Source organism: Elaeis guineensis, chromosome 5 (assembly GCF_000442705.2).
Source record: "Elaeis guineensis isolate ETL-2024a chromosome 5, EG11, whole genome shotgun sequence".
NCBI lineage: Eukaryota > Viridiplantae > Streptophyta > Magnoliopsida > Arecales > Arecaceae > Elaeis > Elaeis guineensis.
The window spans coordinates 124,727,040-124,744,155 of NC_025997.2; the positions used below are offsets into that span (position 1 = coordinate 124,727,040).

The 17,116-nt window shown below is 38.0% G+C and overlaps 1 protein-coding gene across 6 annotated transcripts; it reads right to left on the reverse strand.

The window, feature by feature from the left end:
- Positions 1-426: 426 nt before the first annotated feature.
- LOC105045951 (uncharacterized) lies at positions 427-16,577 on the reverse strand. Of its 6 annotated transcripts, XM_073258427.1 has the most exons (5): positions 16,427-16,576; positions 16,231-16,322; positions 14,586-16,091; positions 13,378-14,456; positions 427-634 (listed from the first exon to the last, which is right to left on the reverse strand). In XM_073258427.1, exons 3-5 carry the CDS (start codon positions 16,005-16,007, stop codon positions 502-504), a joined length of 2,634 nt encoding a protein of 877 aa, XP_073114528.1. In that variant the 5' UTR covers positions 16,008-16,091; positions 16,231-16,322; positions 16,427-16,576; the 3' UTR covers positions 427-501. The 6 variants fall into 6 exon arrangements, with proteins under 6 accessions (XP_073114528.1, XP_010922705.1, XP_073114530.1 ...); XM_010924403.4 differs by lacking the exon at positions 16,231-16,322 and having other exon boundaries at positions 16,427-16,567; XM_073258429.1 differs by lacking the exon at positions 427-634 and adding an exon at positions 1,455-1,479 and having other exon boundaries at positions 14,586-16,322; positions 16,427-16,577.
- Positions 16,578-17,116: the final 539 nt, after the last annotated feature.

Sequence of the window (17,116 nt, forward strand, 5' to 3'; positions counted from 1 at the left end):
GTAGTCATGAAATGTTGAGGGTCTGCTCACTTGACCTCCTAAAAAGCCGTTCAAAAGCACACGGAAGCTTCAAATAGCACCCCACAAATAATTAGTGCGACATGATGCTGAGGGAATTCTCTCCAATATACCCCTTTTTCTATCAGAATCGCCAAAAGAAGCATATTGACAAGTACGGACAATAACGTTCATGTCATAAAATTTTATCAAGATTTTAAAAAACGGCCAGAGCGAGTTGGCATGCGGTTCCAGTAAAAAACCAGCACCGGCGCATGGCACATTAATACGGGAAGCGGTCCGACATCATGTGCCACGCGCGGTATCGTGCCGGTTTTTAAAAAACTGATACGCCTTCTCAGACCGATTTTTCAAATCTCAGATTTCCCTGCAGGAATGCATGAAAGTATGCACGCCATGTACTCATGCTGATGAAATGATTATATCATTCGCATTAATAAGGATACAGTACGACTAATTTTGATGACATTGATTCTGTGGTGTTTATATCGTCTCTTTTTGATCGAACGACCAAACTGACTGTACATCCGGACCAGTAGAAAACAAGCCTCCAATATGTGGCCTTGCCGGGGTTGAGTTTCCAGCTTCCTGAGGACCACTTAGTGCCCATTCCCTCCTGCAAAAAGTAAGACGTAAACATTGAGTTGCTTGACAAGACTGAATGCTGTAAGTAGTGCTATCCAATCCATATATTGGAAGAGCCATATCAAGAACAACAAACTCGCTCAACAAAATATCATGTTATCAGGGGAGATAAATAGATACAATACCATCTTAAATAGAAAAATTCAAATAAAACGAAAAGACTCTCACAAACTGACCCAGCAAACTCTGACATCTTTATTGGGAGGAAAAAAAATCAAGTTCTTAGCAGAGAGGGGAAAAAAATTCTATGGTGAATATATAGCAAAATTCTGGAGAAAACTTCAACCATACTAGCAAGTCAACAACAAAAACATTGTTATCCAGGGCAATTTCAACCGAATGTGAGGAAATAAAACAGATCATTATTCTTTAAGATACATCTAGGTCTAACTTCACCAGCTTTGCCAGTTCACGAGTCAAAATATCAAAGTTCATCATTCAATTTGTGTATACTGACTTTATGACAACACATAACAGTTAAGCAACCAAAAAATATTAAATAAATAAACAAGACAGGTAAAAAATACTGACAACATCCCCGGCATCTAACAGTTCATATTTTGCAAAAAGATTCTTGCTTTAAAACACTTCTTCCCCAATCCATATATCAGGATGACACTCAACACAGCTGACTAGAATGGTTTCCACCAATGAAAAAGAAAGAAGATTAGCAGTAAGAATGTAAAGACAGAGAGCATTGTAAGAGAGCATACTTAGAAGGGCCTGCTGCATTGCAACATTGCCACATTAAACCTAAGACAATCTGGATATACATCATCTACGTTGTGTTACCATTTCTGCAATTCCTATTTCAAACTGAAAAAAAAATATTCATGGGTCACTCAACAGACAAGAACTAGATCATTTTGAATATATTATCCGTAAATAATAAAACAAACTTTATGTTAACAATTTGGAGTCAACCATGCAAAGCCTACTCCACAATTGATTTATACCCATAGCCAAGCACTCAACAAGAGAACCACTAGTTCTAGCTACTCATATATATCATCTTTAATCAACCACTCGCTTTTGTCAGAACGTTCATATCTATAATTTCAGACCCTCCTCACCACAGATATCCCTGGAAAGAACAAGAACAATGAATTTTTTGTATTTATACGCAGTGATAAGCTTATGAGTTCAACATGTTGCCGTGCCTCTGTAGCTTTTGTCTTCACCCTTGGACCTCCGGCTGCAGCTTTTAGACTAAGGTGATTAAAGCATGCCTTGCCTTCCACCACTTTCGGATAAGACTAAGTAACCTTACCAAAAACCTGACACGCTACAGTCTGACTTTGAAGCCGCAAGCTCACATGTGTAAGTCCAATTAATCACCAATGAATGTAACTGCTACAGGGAAGGCAACAATTCATACAATTGACAGACAGAAGGGGAGCCTGGATGTGGCCCAGATTTGCTCAATATTTTCCTTTGATGCGCTTGTATATCAACCATTTTGAGGGGGCAAAGAGCAAATTACTGCTGATATTTCATGTTGTGTGCTCCATGCGCAAGGACATACCATTATATTGGCAGAGAAGGTGATGAAAGTAGCTTCAAAGGTTCAAAGGCACAGATCATGATTCATCAACACGAGAAGCCTAGCTGAAATGATGCTGGTGAGACACTAGGAACCAAGGAGCAAGAGCTGGCGGCAAGTTGCCAAACAATAAAAGCATGGTCTAGATACGGTTGAAAAAAGTTTGATAACAGATATTTTTAAAGCTCAGCTACATGCAGATGATAACAACGTAGTCAGAATCAAGGAGCATCGAAACAAAAATTGGATAGAATATATACATCATAATTGGAGTACATAGGCTACGAGCAAGCTACACACAGAATATTCAGGGTGTGGAGGCCTCCAAAAATGGATACCAACATTATAAGTGGGGACCAAAAAGTTGAAAGCCAAGTGATATAAAGCAGGATAACAAATACAACTTAGCAGCAACATGGCAGGACATCCTTTAAAGTTAAATGTTGGACCAACAAAGTCTGGTGTGCCCAACAGCTGCAAGAACTGTCAACCCTGGATGTGACTACATATTTAGAAGCTCTCCTCTTACGATCATTTTTTTGTGCTCCTGGACCCTTCCAACTTGGGTTCTTATGCTCATAATCTCACCTATTGCTGCCGTGACCCTAGTATCGTTTCACTTAATACATTCCTCTCAATTTTGTGCAAGTTTAACAAAGACACTAATAACCTGCTTAAGATGACAGCAAATGGGCAGGTTTCTCCATTTCACATACAACAAAATTGTCCTAATGGTTCTTAGAAACCCTTAATTCTTTCACAATTTCTTAATCCTACTAATTATAAAATTCCATAACCAGATGTCCTCCATATGACTTGCCCACTCCAGCTATTGTTTATCCAGAAAGTTACAAAATGGGAAATACTTGCTGAGTTCATTTACACCCTGATGATGGGTGCATGGCTTCTAAGATGATGTCAAAAGAGCAACTACATTTGTTAGCCACCTTTTTACTGTGCTGATTGAGTTCAACTAGAAGACCATATGGGATAGAGGTGTTTAGGGTCTGATTAGGATTGGTAAAAATGAGTTTTGATAGGGCTAGTAAAACGTTCAATATAGACATCTAGTTGTATACTATAACATGATACTGATTTTTAATGGACATAATTATAGATCTACCAGCAGGTTTAACCTAACTAAACATGTTTCCATATCAAAATGCAATAGCCTTTATTTTATAGTAGGGATGGCAAAATCGACCCGATCCGATGGGTATGGTATCCAAACCCGGTCAAACATGAAAAATAGGATTTGATCGAGTTTGGGCAAAACTCGAAAACTGTAGCACGGATATGGGTAGGGTATGAGTAGTGCTGTTTTCTACCCGAACCCGAACCTATGGATATGGGTAATATCCGAACCCATACTCAAATATATATGTTTATAATTCTGTTTTGGTATTTCTGTTTTGGTTGATAATATGCATAAAATTATTTTGGTTATTTATATATTCTAAGTTGAATTGTAATTCTATTTCTATATTTGATTTCTATAAATTTGGACTTATAAATTATGTTCTATATTGAATTGGTAATTTTGTTTTGATTGATAATATGCATAAAATTATTTTGGTTGTTTATTTTTTTTGGGTATGGGATAGGCATGGGGAGAGTAGGGGTTGAGTATGGAGAAATGGATTACCCGTGGGTATCCCCGAGCTCATTGGGTATGGGGATGGGTATCTCTTTTCTTATCCGATTGGATATCGGGTAGGGTATGGGTATAGGGTATTAAGTTCGGGTTTAGGGATGGATAGTATAATATCCGACCCAAACCCTACCCATTGCCATCCCTATTTTATAGTTTCTTCATGTGATTCAAGGTTTTCAAAACTGCTAGCATGGGAAGGTACCAGGTCCAGCAGAAAACTAGCACCAGTACACTGTGTCCGTACAGGACGGCCTGTACCTTGTGTCTGTACCCAGCACCATACATCCTTTGGTACTGGTCTTCACAGCCTTTTGTGAAGTAGATCCATACAAGGATAGTGTTTTATATAAAAACAAAGAATTTTAAATTGTTTTAATTACTCTAATGGTCGGAATTAATTAATGTGATTAGCATGTGCCTTAAGTCATCTCCATGGTTCAAGAGTTTTGACTAACTCAAAATGAAGTAATATTGTAAGTAGAGTTGCAGAAAATTTAGAAATTCCTTTAAGAAAATCTGCACTGGTTCTTTCTCATGTTCAAAAAAGTATTGATGAATGATCTCTTTATGGCCATCTTACATCACATTTAGGGCAATTGCTAAGACAAAAGGAAAAGATATGAGAATTGCTAGATTTCATTTTGAAATGGGAGGTGAAAAGAGTAACTCACTTATGATCCATGGCTTAAAAGGAAGCCATCCTGGGAAGTAAAATCTGTATGTTGACAGCTAGACATGATATTGTCATATTAGAGTAGGGACATTTCTTAATACTGAAAGTAATCAAGATTCAATGTTGACATATAACAAGTTATTGGATTTTTCCTTTATTTACATAATTTAGTTGTAGAAGTAATCAATATTGTGTCAATCAACATGATGAGAACAAGGGTGCATGTTCATCAATTGTCACGATCCACAGGGAGGGTGTAGCAGATGTAGTTAGAGCTCTAGCAAATCACAGAATACTCTCTAGCTAGAGTGGTGAGGATTGCAGCAAATTAATCTCCGGATATTTGAGAGTGAACGGACAACACTTGCTGATGATGGAGGAGCAAACAGTGATGGATTTTAATAAGCATGATATCATGTATAAAATGCTTGTCATGGATATAGCTTTGAAAATGAGGAGAAAAAGGTAACTTAAGGATAGATATATTCAAGATACTCAAGTGCCCAAGAAAATCAAATTCTGATGCTGATATTAAGAGGAGAAACTTTTGTGGAGGTAAACTTAGCAAGACAGTCCCTTAGTTTCATAAGGCAATTTGCATGGATCTTGGAAGACGTAACTTGAAGTGCATTAACTTTGGCAGGTAAATACACAAGAAAAATAAAAGAAAGAGCATCACAAGGTCCTTTAATTTAAAAAGAAGAGGCAAAAGTGCACGAATAGTTTCTACTTTTTACAGTTTCTAGATAGAGAAAATAGATTTGGGAGGTTTTAAGCAGCAGTTTGACAAGATGAGAAGCCAAGAGAGAAGAAATAAAGGAGGATAGAAACTAAATATTGAATTCAATATTCCAATTCTTTAAGATGATGACGATAAGCAGTTCAGCAAGATGGCAATGACCAACAGCAACTCAAATTATTGCATCTTGGACAGAACAATCCTATATAAGAACAGACTAATGCCTCAATTTAGAGAATTCTAAACCAAGTAAACCCAGCAGCATATCCTTCTTAACTCTCTCTCTCTCTCTCTCTCTCTCTCTCTCTCTCTCTCTCTCCATGTGTGTGTGTGTGTGATTATGAAAAGTATAAATGACATGCACTTGAAACCCTTCTATCCACATTCTCCAATTAGAGAAAGCTTACACTGAAACATGTAGGTCTTTAGGTTTATTTGGTTTTACGAAAGTGGACTTAAGCCCTGTATGAATTCTGGTTACAGGGATAGTCAAATTGTGGTTATTCATTTAACCAGCCAAACATGAGCAAAAAGTGATAATCTCAAAGATTCCTGATCAATGCCCCAGAAAGTACCTTAACCTGGTTCAGTATATTTCATGGGTAGAGGTGGAATAAATTTAACCACCAGAGCTCTCTTTTCTCCCTATTTATTTTTTCACTATTTTCTGCAACTTATCCCCACGACCTCAAACATCAACCAAAAGAGGGATCTTATGCACCCATGGATAACTGAATTAGTGATGGTTGCTTAAAGGATCTATTGCAGTTAGTTATTCTGCATCCAACAGGGCCTTGAAGCGCACAATTCAAGTAAGTACTCCATCTTTGGGTGGATAAATGTGCATGAGGCAAACAACCAATGTAATGCACTTATGTCATTTTCCCCCACTTATGTAAGTGATCTCAGTACAAGAAGTTCTGAATCACTTCTCAGAATTTGAAAAAAGTGCCGAGTATTCTATGTTAACCATAGTTGAACATGTTTGTCTTGTCACCTCCAGAATCTTATTTCTTTCATTACAAATAGCCCGAACCAGAATAAACTCATCTTTCAATTCTCATATCCATTGGACTCACTTGTAGTCCTTCTCAAACTTAGATGGAACCAAACTAACCCTCAAGAGTGCTTGTAGTACAGGCTATGGTCAATATGTTTTATTTTCTAGCCCTTTGCAACATATATCATTGGCAACCAGATTTGCAATAACAAGTTTTCCATTATAACATCTTCTTCATAGGCAATTTGAAGCCACACTAAGAACATATAAAGGTAAGTTGTTTGTTATTTTTAAATTTATGCTACTCTATTATCGAGATTAAAATCTTTTATCCTTCGATTTTTCTTCATTTTTTGTGCATTCAGAAAAACCATGCCTACCTGCATCCTCTACATCAAGAAATTATATTAATTTACAAATCCCTAAAATTGCAGAGTTTAAGGACAGGTTATCAATCCAAATTTTTGAATATTATATTTAACAGATACCAAAAATCTATATTAAAATATAAATATATCTACAAACTTGTGCATAGGTTGAAGATATGAGCTGCTCCGATTATGTTCTTGGCACAGCAACAAACATTCTTGATCCCCAGCAAGAAGCAATTACCAACAGAAAAACAATCAAAGAGTTGCTGAAATTAAGTCCATATGACTTTCTGGTAAAATCTGAAGATTAATCCTGATCATCTTTTTCCCTTTGTTATTTTTTTCTTCCTTCTCTGCTTACCTACCCCACAGGGTCATATTCAAAATACTATAATGAATTACTTTAATATTGTAATGTTCCACCTGCTTGACATGAGAATCCTAACATTTTTTTTCAAAAGGGGTGAAATTTACTTGTAAAGCAAATTTAAAGGCAACTGACAGCTCCTATGGCTAGTGATACAAAGCCTGCTACAATTGTAGAGTTGTGGTAAAAACTAATGGGGATACTTTCTGGTGCGGCCAATGTGGCCGAAATGAACCACCTCCAGTGTCATGGTAAAATAACAACTTTTTTCGTATTTATGCTTTGCCTTAGCTAAAAAAATATGGGTTATTTACATGATAAGGAACTATCACCTATCAAACTTTTAAAGGGCATAAATTAAATGTGGTTATCAAGGATCGGATTGGTGTTGCAAACTTTGCCATCTTTAGCAAATTGGCTTGCAATTAATCGATGTTCCGACACTTAATATTGTGACAGACACGAGATCCGATACATTCACTCTTCCACCTACTATTGAAAAGATTCTCAATGGCATTGATATTTTTCAAATTACAATTGGTTCGCAAAGCTTCAATGATAATACCTTTGAGGTGACCAAAATTTTTCAGAAAAGTGAATCTCAGATGCCCAATTTGCATCAAAGTTCCAATGTCGGGCCTTCTTCATCCTAGGTTCCAGAAGAGATGTATTCTGACTTTCGAAAAACATGTTCAATTTAACATTTTTCGGGAAGACACTCTGATAAAGGCATCACCAACTACTACTTGGTAATGTACTTTGACCATCATCTTTTTTTAATTGCAATTTTTTATATTTATCATAAAAATAGATCTTTGCAATATTGCAGTGCTCCTTCAATGCCATCACCAGCTACATCTTCCCAAGATCTGTCATAGAAACATGTTTCCTACACCTACTTTGCAAAAAGAACCCATACAAGACGATGTACCTTTAACCAATACTGTATCTCAAACCTTTCTTGTTTCATTCATTATTATCCAGCTTCTATTTGTGTAATTCTGTACCAAAATATATTTTAGCCAATAACTTTACCAAACCCTAGCAACGGTATGATAAACTCTGTCCAGCTTCTCTTCATTTTCTCAGCTCCAACCAAGAAAGGCATCGGAGAGGACAACTAGAACCAACGTAATTTCCTAGAAATTATTAAAAAAATACTGCTATATGTTTTCAGGGTAACAAGATTAAATAGTTTTTTCCCAAATTACATTTGTATTAGCAGTTTTTTCTATTGCTTAATTAAAGCCCCCCATGCAGCACAGTTCACTTGTTAGTTTACACATCAATCACCTTCCATTAGCATACTAAGGACTCTCAACACTGAAGTTTCATCTTTCATTCCAAGCTTCACCAACATCATATCTAATTGGATCAATGAGAATCAATCTTTTGGATGATATTCTTGCCCAACTTTTCAGCATAAGGTTCGCGAAACTAATACTGGGTGTCAAACTGGTCAGCAACCAATACATACTAACATATAGTACGAATTGGCATACCAGTCATTAGACATGTACACCATATGATTTTTTTTTCTTTTTTTTTTGTTTTTGCAATTTGTTTATATTTTTATATACCATTTTAACCATTGTGATTGTTTAATTTACAATTTGATGTTGTTAGGGTGTCTTTTGGTCATGAAATAGACTTTAAGTACAACTAAAGTACTTATAAGTGAATATACATATAATATAGCAAATGGAGTTCATTTAATGCACTTAAAGTACCAATTAAATTCTGATATCTAAAATTTTTTAAGTGTCTATAACCCTCAGAGACATTGGGATTGCGATCATAGTCCAAGCCTAAGATGTTATACCAAGTTTCTGAATAATCTTATTCCATATTCTTGCATCCCATAACATGTGCTTACTAAATAGCCACTCTGATACCAATCCTCTGTATGATACTAGACTAGCTATCTGAAGATTGTGGCAACAAAATCCAACACGTAAGTTGCTTGAGATTGTGGAGAGACATACCTACTCCAATATGACACCTCAAAAGAAAAGAATATCTATATGGGTCATAGTCTAGCTATCTAGAATAGGATTCAATTTACGACTCAAATCCAGCTATATCTAGGAACCCTACTCCACATGTGAGGTCATTTACAGCAACGATGTCATGTTTCGAACATCCTCGAGAGCCCAACTCCTATATTCAATGGCATCCTCATGAACTCTGCTAGGTCAAGCACCAAGATCCCTATCTTGTATAGTGTAAGTGTACAGGGACTCACCGATGAATGGAAGATGTTGGAATTGTGAGCCATATGCAATCATACCATGTGATAATTATAATCACCAGATTCATCATTGCTCAAATTGTCATTGTCATTATTGCTGTATGTCGAGAAGATCTGGACAACCGATCATCCAAGGACTCACTAGTCTTTGAATCAAAGTGAATAGACTCCTGATTGACTCTCCCCAATGGAATTGTAGTTCCCTTTCTTTTACCTTTCTTCTTCCCTAGATGCCCTTTGCCTTGCTCTGCTGGGCGGTCCAACTATGTGCACCATCTTGAACATGGTAACCTCTTCTCAACATCTCTCTGTCAAATTTCTGAGAGGATATCTTGGACATGGAGCCCTACAATGATCAGCATTTCCCCAACCTTTGTGGCTACTTAGGTGGATGTAAGCATGGCATGCGTTATTCTGCTCATTGTTCTGCATCTAGCCTAGTCTCCCTTGCCACGATATATCATGAAATCATGCCAACGTCCAGAATTTTGGCATGATCTCCCCCTCCATTTTTTGCCAATTTTCAGCATGAAAAAGAAAAAAAAAAAAGGGAAGAAGCGGGAAGCAAAGAGGGCCGTTTACCAGATTTTGGATTGGATCTAAGCTGAAAATTTTGCAAAAATCCCACCTTTTCATGATTTCTAGGTGAAGAAAAAATTGTGAGGAAGAGAAGGCACAGGAGACCTTCAATGCCCCCCTCTCCATGATTTAAGGGAGAGTAAGGGTTGAAATGCCTTAAATCGAGCTGAACTGGGTAGTTCTGCTCAATTCGTGCTGAAACCATCTCGTTCAAGCCCTATCTCAACCTGATCCTATGCATAGTACTGATTTGAAGTTAGTATGATTCAGTATGCCCCAAACCAGGTAGTTCAAGACTGTTCGGAATTCCATACTTCAGCATTATAACCATCTTTTCCATTATTGCATACGAAATAAAATGAAAAGTCAGAGATCCATCTAGTATGATCATAACAAGCAGTCCAACCAGCCAAACTTAGATGCACCACCTTTGCAAATTGGATGTCTTGTCTCACTCAATGGACTTGTTTGGTTCACAAGAAGAGGGGGGAAAGTGTGGCCAATAGGAGAATGAAAAAAATGTCTCATATTTGTTTGGAGGTTACAAACGAGAGAGATAGGAAAATAGTTTTCTTATGGGAATAAGTTTTCCATATTTCATGGAAAAGAAAAACCTATGTTGGATATGCAAATGCCATTTTTCTTCAGGCTAAAAACTGTGATTTTTTTTTTTTACCAAAAATACTTTTAAGCCATCATGATCTTCTTAATAGCTATTTTTGATAGTTAGTCTTAAACTATTAAAAATATAGTATTAAAAATCACCACAGTATAAAGAAATTATGGTAAATTTAATATAAAAATATATTAGTATCATTAAAAATTACCACAATATAAAGAAGTTGTCTAACTATTAAAACTTGTTAGAACTCTAAAAACTCAACCAAATAAATAGTTTTAATACCTATTTTTAAATATTTAAAAATATTTTTAATATGCATGTAATGTTTTATAGGTATTTTATACAATTCTATTAAGGGCATAACACAAATTTCACATGACTTTTCGAAGAATGTAGATGCTTGAACATAAGTCACTTTAGAAACTGTATTTCATATGTTACTTTTCCATAGTCAACTAAACATACAAAAATTGCTTTTCCAACTATCATATACCTAGGCATCAGCTTCCCAGAAAAAAACATTCCGATGAGATAAAATTCTTCCCACAAACCAAACGAGTCCAATATGATTCCTTAATATTCATAGTTCTATTGAAATAAATTAAACTTTCAAACAACCATCACTCCACCCAAGGTCTAAAACCTTGGTTTTGCATTCATTTTAGCCTAGTCTACGAGGGTTCAGTTTTGACGATCTCAAAGTTTCACTCTAAGTGTTGGGCTTTCAACCAAAAAAAAATTACAAAATTGAAAAAAGGAAGAAAAAAAAGAAGCCAAGAAAAATTATTTGGCAAAGCTTTAGAGTATTTATATATACATAAGTTTTTTATTTGTATAATTCAAACAAAGATGAGAGTAATATTGCATCTAAATAAATTGTACTAATATTTTTATAATGAATATCTACATTATTTATTTTTTGAGTTTCAGTTGCTCAAGAATCCGTTGTATCTATTCTTTAAAAATTTTGGAATTTTTAAGTACAATGTGCACTAAAATCTTTTTTCTTCATTTTTCTAGTAAAACTACAAATATATTGCATTCCCATAATTTTCTAGGTTAACTAGCTATTTAATCAATTATATGTAGACATAGAATGTTATATTCATTTTAATTGAAGAAAGATGGTATTCCTTTGAAATATCTTGTATTTAGTAGTCCAATTAGTCTTTAATAAGGCCTCTGTGAAGGCCTCAGCCTATCAACGGGGCTATGTTCATTATTTATCTCCTCAAATCAAGAAAAAAAACCGATAAATATGAACAATATATACGTACTAAAATAAATCAAGAAATGACACCGTTGTGATTGTAATCACAAAATAATACTCAAGAAAAGCATTTATAGCTAGCTTCTATCAATTTTGACCAAGACTGACTAGACCACCAAAATTGAAACAAAACTAGTCAAAACTAACCAAAACCTAAAAGGTCAAACCTGTAACAATAACAATGATCTGCAAGTGGTATTTGTATATATTAGTAAGAAATTAGTTTTGAAGGAAAAAGAAAATTCAACATTTTCATGTAAAAAGTAAAAATATAAGAAAAAGCATTACCATTTCTCTCTCTTCCCCTTCTTTCCAACAGGTGCAAGTCTAAACACTAACAACAGGTAAGACCCAAGGATGCCCCCCCCCCTCTCGGTCCCCTGCCTCCCTCTCTCCATTTAGCAGCATCTTTTAGGAACCAGTTGCAATGTAGGATCTAGAAAGTTGGTCTCAGATAGATGGTACAGATAACACATAGGTTGCATTTGGTGCATCGTCAGGTAATCTTGGAAGATAATGTGAATTGCCTTCAACATAGATTGCCATCATTAAATTGCCAGTAATGTTGATTATTGTATTTAGTATACGCAGTTAATGTTGCAGTAAAATTACTGAAAATCTTGATTGACATGTTTGGTACGACAATCAATTACTAGTAATGTAAAATTAAATTCCTAAAATATCCTCATAAAATTTTGTAGAATTTTAAATTACTGAAAAAGAGTTTGGTTTTATTTTTTAAATTTAAATCAAAATTTTCAAAATATGCCTAACGAGAAGAGGGGGCGGCGGCTGGGTCATTGAAGGAGGGAGCGGCGGTGATGAAGGCGAGAGAGAAGAGATCGATGCCGGCATAGAAATGGGGGCCGTGGCCGAAGGTGATAAAGGCACGGGCAGAGGGGAGGCAGTCGAGGGTTGCAAGGGCACGGAGGAGTTCGGAGAAGAAGGGGAGGGTGAGAGCCGCCGGGGGAGAGGGTGGAGGGGTGGGTTTTGTGTGTTTTTTCTTTTTAGAGATAATTTTGTCCAAAAATTCTTTTGCAATATTGCCAAACAAGTGGTAATCTGGATAGCCACCTCTTTCCAGGACAATCTAGATTCCTCCTAGGAGGCAATCTAAATTGCCACCCAAAAAGCATACCAAACATAGTAATCTGGTGGGCCAACTTTAAATTGCCAGCAATCTCGATAGATTGCCGGCTACCAAACACTACCATAGGATGTTGCTCTGTTCGTGTCCAGATCGCCGGCAGCCAAACACAACCATAGGATGTTGCTCTGTTCATGTCTTCAAGTATATTCCATGAAATGTAGTAAATATTTAAGATCAAAAAGAGTTCCATGTTTTCAAGAGATTAAAAAAAAAAAAAAAAAGGTGTTTTTAACAATAAGTAGAAAAAATTTGTACCAGCAAACACAGTACCAAAAGAATGAGAAAAATCCATATTGTGAAACCAAAATAGATCCATCCAATTATTGAGAAAATCTATTCCAAAGACAACTTTTTATCTATTGTACTGTTTGATACATTCAGCAACTAATTACCACAATTATTCACAGTAATGTAAAAGGCAACAAACAAGACAAAGCTTAAAAGTCTGACCAGAAATCCATAGCAAAATGCTTCAAAAGTATATGGGTTACTTACTTGGACCAACAATTAGATGGAGGTAGCTCAAAAGGATGGCTAGCTATTGATCCGTTTGGACTGTCATATGTCACATCATTCTTCGCAATATTATCTATGAGATCAAAAGGAAGAAAATGGCTCGCTCCATCAACAAGTAATGGCTGCAAGGGTGTTTTCTGCACCCACATATCATTCCCATTCACACTAGGACCAAGAGGACTGTATGTTCCACCATTCTGTTGATCACCAACACAAACATGCTGCAGAGATTGAATGCCAGGAAGAACATGCTTCTCATTTGGACTTTGTGATATCGCAGGGTTGTGTGTCAAAGGATGAATGATATCTTCTTGCTTAAATTTGTTCGGTCCTAGGGGTGAATACCAGCTGGAAGGCCTACTAACCAATCCCAATGCATCATGAGCCAGTGGAGCACCCCACATTTGCCATGTTCCTTGTGCGTTACTTGCTTCATCCAAATTTGAAGCATGTGACTCCTGCGATTTTGGAGTACCAGATACTTGGCTTGATGCAGTATATTTTTCCTCAGAAACTCGCAGTCTGGAGATGGGAGACTCAATTGGTGAAAGCTTGTTAACATCTCCAGGAGCAGACACGTTCTTTAAAACATGAGGTACTTCCACCTGATCAGCAGAGAACCCAGACCCCAGGTCCAATGGAAGATTATCAAGTGCCTCAGATACCGGCCCAAGCAACAAGGCAGGGTCTGGAACATAGCATGGGTCTTCAAATAGCTCTGCTTCTTCTAGTGCTGTATTTTGTGCTGGTTCTTTGAGAGGAGGAAACATGGATTCAGATACCAAAGGAGGAACTGGATTGCTACTAAATGATACACTCACTGGAGGATAGGTGCTGAGAGGCAATGATCGTCCAAAATTAATTTGGTTATCGACAGAATAATTAGGAAACATTCCTTGAGCAGGTAATTTTGCACTTTGAGCTTCTAGTTGGCCATTCTGACTTGGACAGCCAGACGTATTCGCATCAGGATAAGGAAAAGCATCTTCTGAACGAGCAAATAGTTGATGCCAGGATTTCTTTGGGGTAGTACTATGTGGCTGCATGTCTGAACTTACCTGGGGAGAGAAAAGAAGCAATTGCAAAACAAAAGGATGCATATCATGAACTAAGTTAAAATTTCTTATAAGAAAAAATGCAAATTTATAATCACAAAGAGGAGACAGGTTGTGTAGGTCATAACTCACAGGTTGATGAATGTTAGTCAAAGAAGTTCCATCTCCATTAGCAGCAGATTTCACTGTTACATGCCCAGCAGAATGAACATCTCTTTTAATTCCAGAACCATGATCAACAAAGCTAATAGCAGTCCTACTTGCTTTGTTAACTGGAGCAGCAAGGCTCTGAGCATTTCTCCCAAAAAAGGAGGCACCACTCAAACCTCTAGAAGAAGATAGGAAAGTGCTCGTCATTCGACCAAAGTATCTTGGGTTATTTGTTGTCACCTTGCTTCCATGCCCAGGTTCTTTAGTATGTGATTTGTAGTTCTCTGCTGTAGATTTCAGTGCCTCCCGTTTTTCATTCTCACTCTTTCTGTCAAACTCATGCTTCCTTTCACTTTCCCTACTCACCCTTTTCTCAAGGTCTTCACCATCAGAATTGCTCTTGCTAGAACCTTTATCTTTCTCCCTCCTCCTCTCATGCCTCTTTTTCTCCACTTCTTTCGTATTGTCTCTTTCACCATCGAGCATTGAGCTCTTTGTCCGCTTTCTCTCAGCTTCCAGCTTCTTGTCACGTAATTTCCTCCTTTCCTCCACTAACCTTGCAACCTCCTCCCTCTGTTTCCTCTCTTCCTCTTCGAGCATTTCCCTTTCCAACCTAGCCTGTCTCTTCTCTTCTGCTTTCCTTCTAGCTTTCTCCCCCCTGCTCTCCTGCAAATTTCCTCCATTCTCCCCTCTTTTAGATGATGATCCCTTGTGATCTGCATCTGAAGAGCTGTCCTCCCTTGAATAACCAAACCTAAAAACCTTCCTGCAAAGCCATCTCACGCTAGAGAAAAAACACGTAAGCAGCTTGCAGGCAAAAGCTACCACGCCTGAATAAGACTTCTCTGTCAAGCACCGGTCATCACCGCCACCAACCCAATACCGTGGGACGGGGCTGACCCAGCTCCCATTCCCATCCGCAGACCAATTCTGGCTGCAGATCCAACCATTCTTTCCAACAAGGTCATTGATGATCCCCGAGCTCCGAACAACAGAACCCGGAAGGTCCAGCACGGGCCTTCTAGAGATATGCCCGCAATACGAGCACATGAACCGGCCTCCGCCAGGGTTCTGGTCGCGATACGGGGTGAGGCAGTTCCGGCAGCGGCGGGTGGCCGACTTCCGGAGCTTCTGCAGCTCGAGGGCCCTGGTCCGCTGCCGCTCCCGGAGGCGCGCCGACCGGCGGGCCCGCCACACCGACAGCTTCGGCATCAGGATCTCATACCAGAAAAGGGTAAGGAGGAGAACCACAACACAGGCCAGCCGCGGCGAGGTGATCTCGAACCGGAGGCCAGGAGGGAGGAGCTGCGACAGCGCCCAGAAGAAGATGAGAGGGAGCACCAACCACGGCAGCATGGTGGCGACCCGCCGCGACCACCTCTGGACCACACAAAGTATACACATTATCCGAAAACCTGAGCTTCTGATATCAAAATCGCTGTTTCCAACGAATGCCCCAGAGACTGAAAGCTGAAGCTCTAAAAATCCCTGCAATTCACAAACCCTAGAATCAAAAAATTCGCCTCCGACGCTTCCTCGCTAGCCCACGTTGTGATGCGGGGCGTATTCCACCATTACTGAGCGATTCCCACCAAAGAAAAACAACCAGCCTAGAATATCCAAATACCTAAACCACAGGCAAACGGATTGCGTAGAACCTAAACCTAGCGTTTGGAAACCCTAATCTTCGAATGTCGGAGCCGTAATCCGCTCGGATCCCTGGGAGAGGAAGCGATCGAAAAGGGTTGGTTTCCTTCGGCGTTGGATTCTCTACGGAAAGAAGAGAGCCAGGAATCAAATGAGAGAAGGGATCGGGGACTTACGTATTAGAGGTCGTTCATGACGAAAACCCTAGCTTCTTCGACGACTCGTCCGCGTCCAATTCCTTCGAGACGAAGGCGAACGAGAGAAAAGGAAGAAAAAGACAAGTACTATTTTTTTTTTTTTTTTTTTGTCTTTTCTTATTCAAACCATTTTTTTAACCCCTTTGTTTTCCTTCCGCTCTGGAGACAGATGTTCCTCCGGGCCTTTCTATTTTATGACTTTTCCTGGGGACATCGCTAGGAGAAAAAAAATTTTTTTTTAATAAAAATAGAAAGATAGTATAATTCTAATACGAAAACATCCTATAAAATTAAAATATATATATATATATAATAAAAAAATAAATATAGAACCGACTGATAAAATATGTTACCATATAGAAAGCCAACCAACCTGCAATGCTATTCATCCACGAAAGATACAACAGTCTAAAATATGGTGCAGCTTGTAGCTTTCCTTCAGATATCCAATAACAAAAGAGATTCATCTATTGCTGAGCTTGCCTCAAAATCCACTCAATAACCGTAATCAGATTGCCCACGAGATGAATATGGTTAGCTCTCAAACAAACCTCGCATAACTGATTCCCCTCCATGCCGCTCTCAAATTTGCTCTAGGAACTAAAATATCATAGAGTTTTCTACTATTAGTAGCAATAAACTTGAAATTAAGGTCTTTAATCACAATCC

Excerpts from the sequence above, each read along its gene's own strand:
- LOC105045951 (XM_073258427.1), bottom strand. The coding sequence starts at position 16,007 with ATGTGTATACTTTGTGTGGTCCAGAGGTGGTCGCGGCGGGTCGCCACC. Across the intron at positions 14,457-14,585 it reads TGACTAACATTCATCAACCT|GTAAGTTCAGACATGCAGCC; the intron begins GTGAGTTATGAC and ends TTCTCTCCCCAG. Across the intron at positions 635-13,377 it reads CCATCTAATTGTTGGTCCAA|GAGGGAATGGGCACTAAGTG; the intron begins GTAAGTAACCCA and ends TACTTTTTGCAG.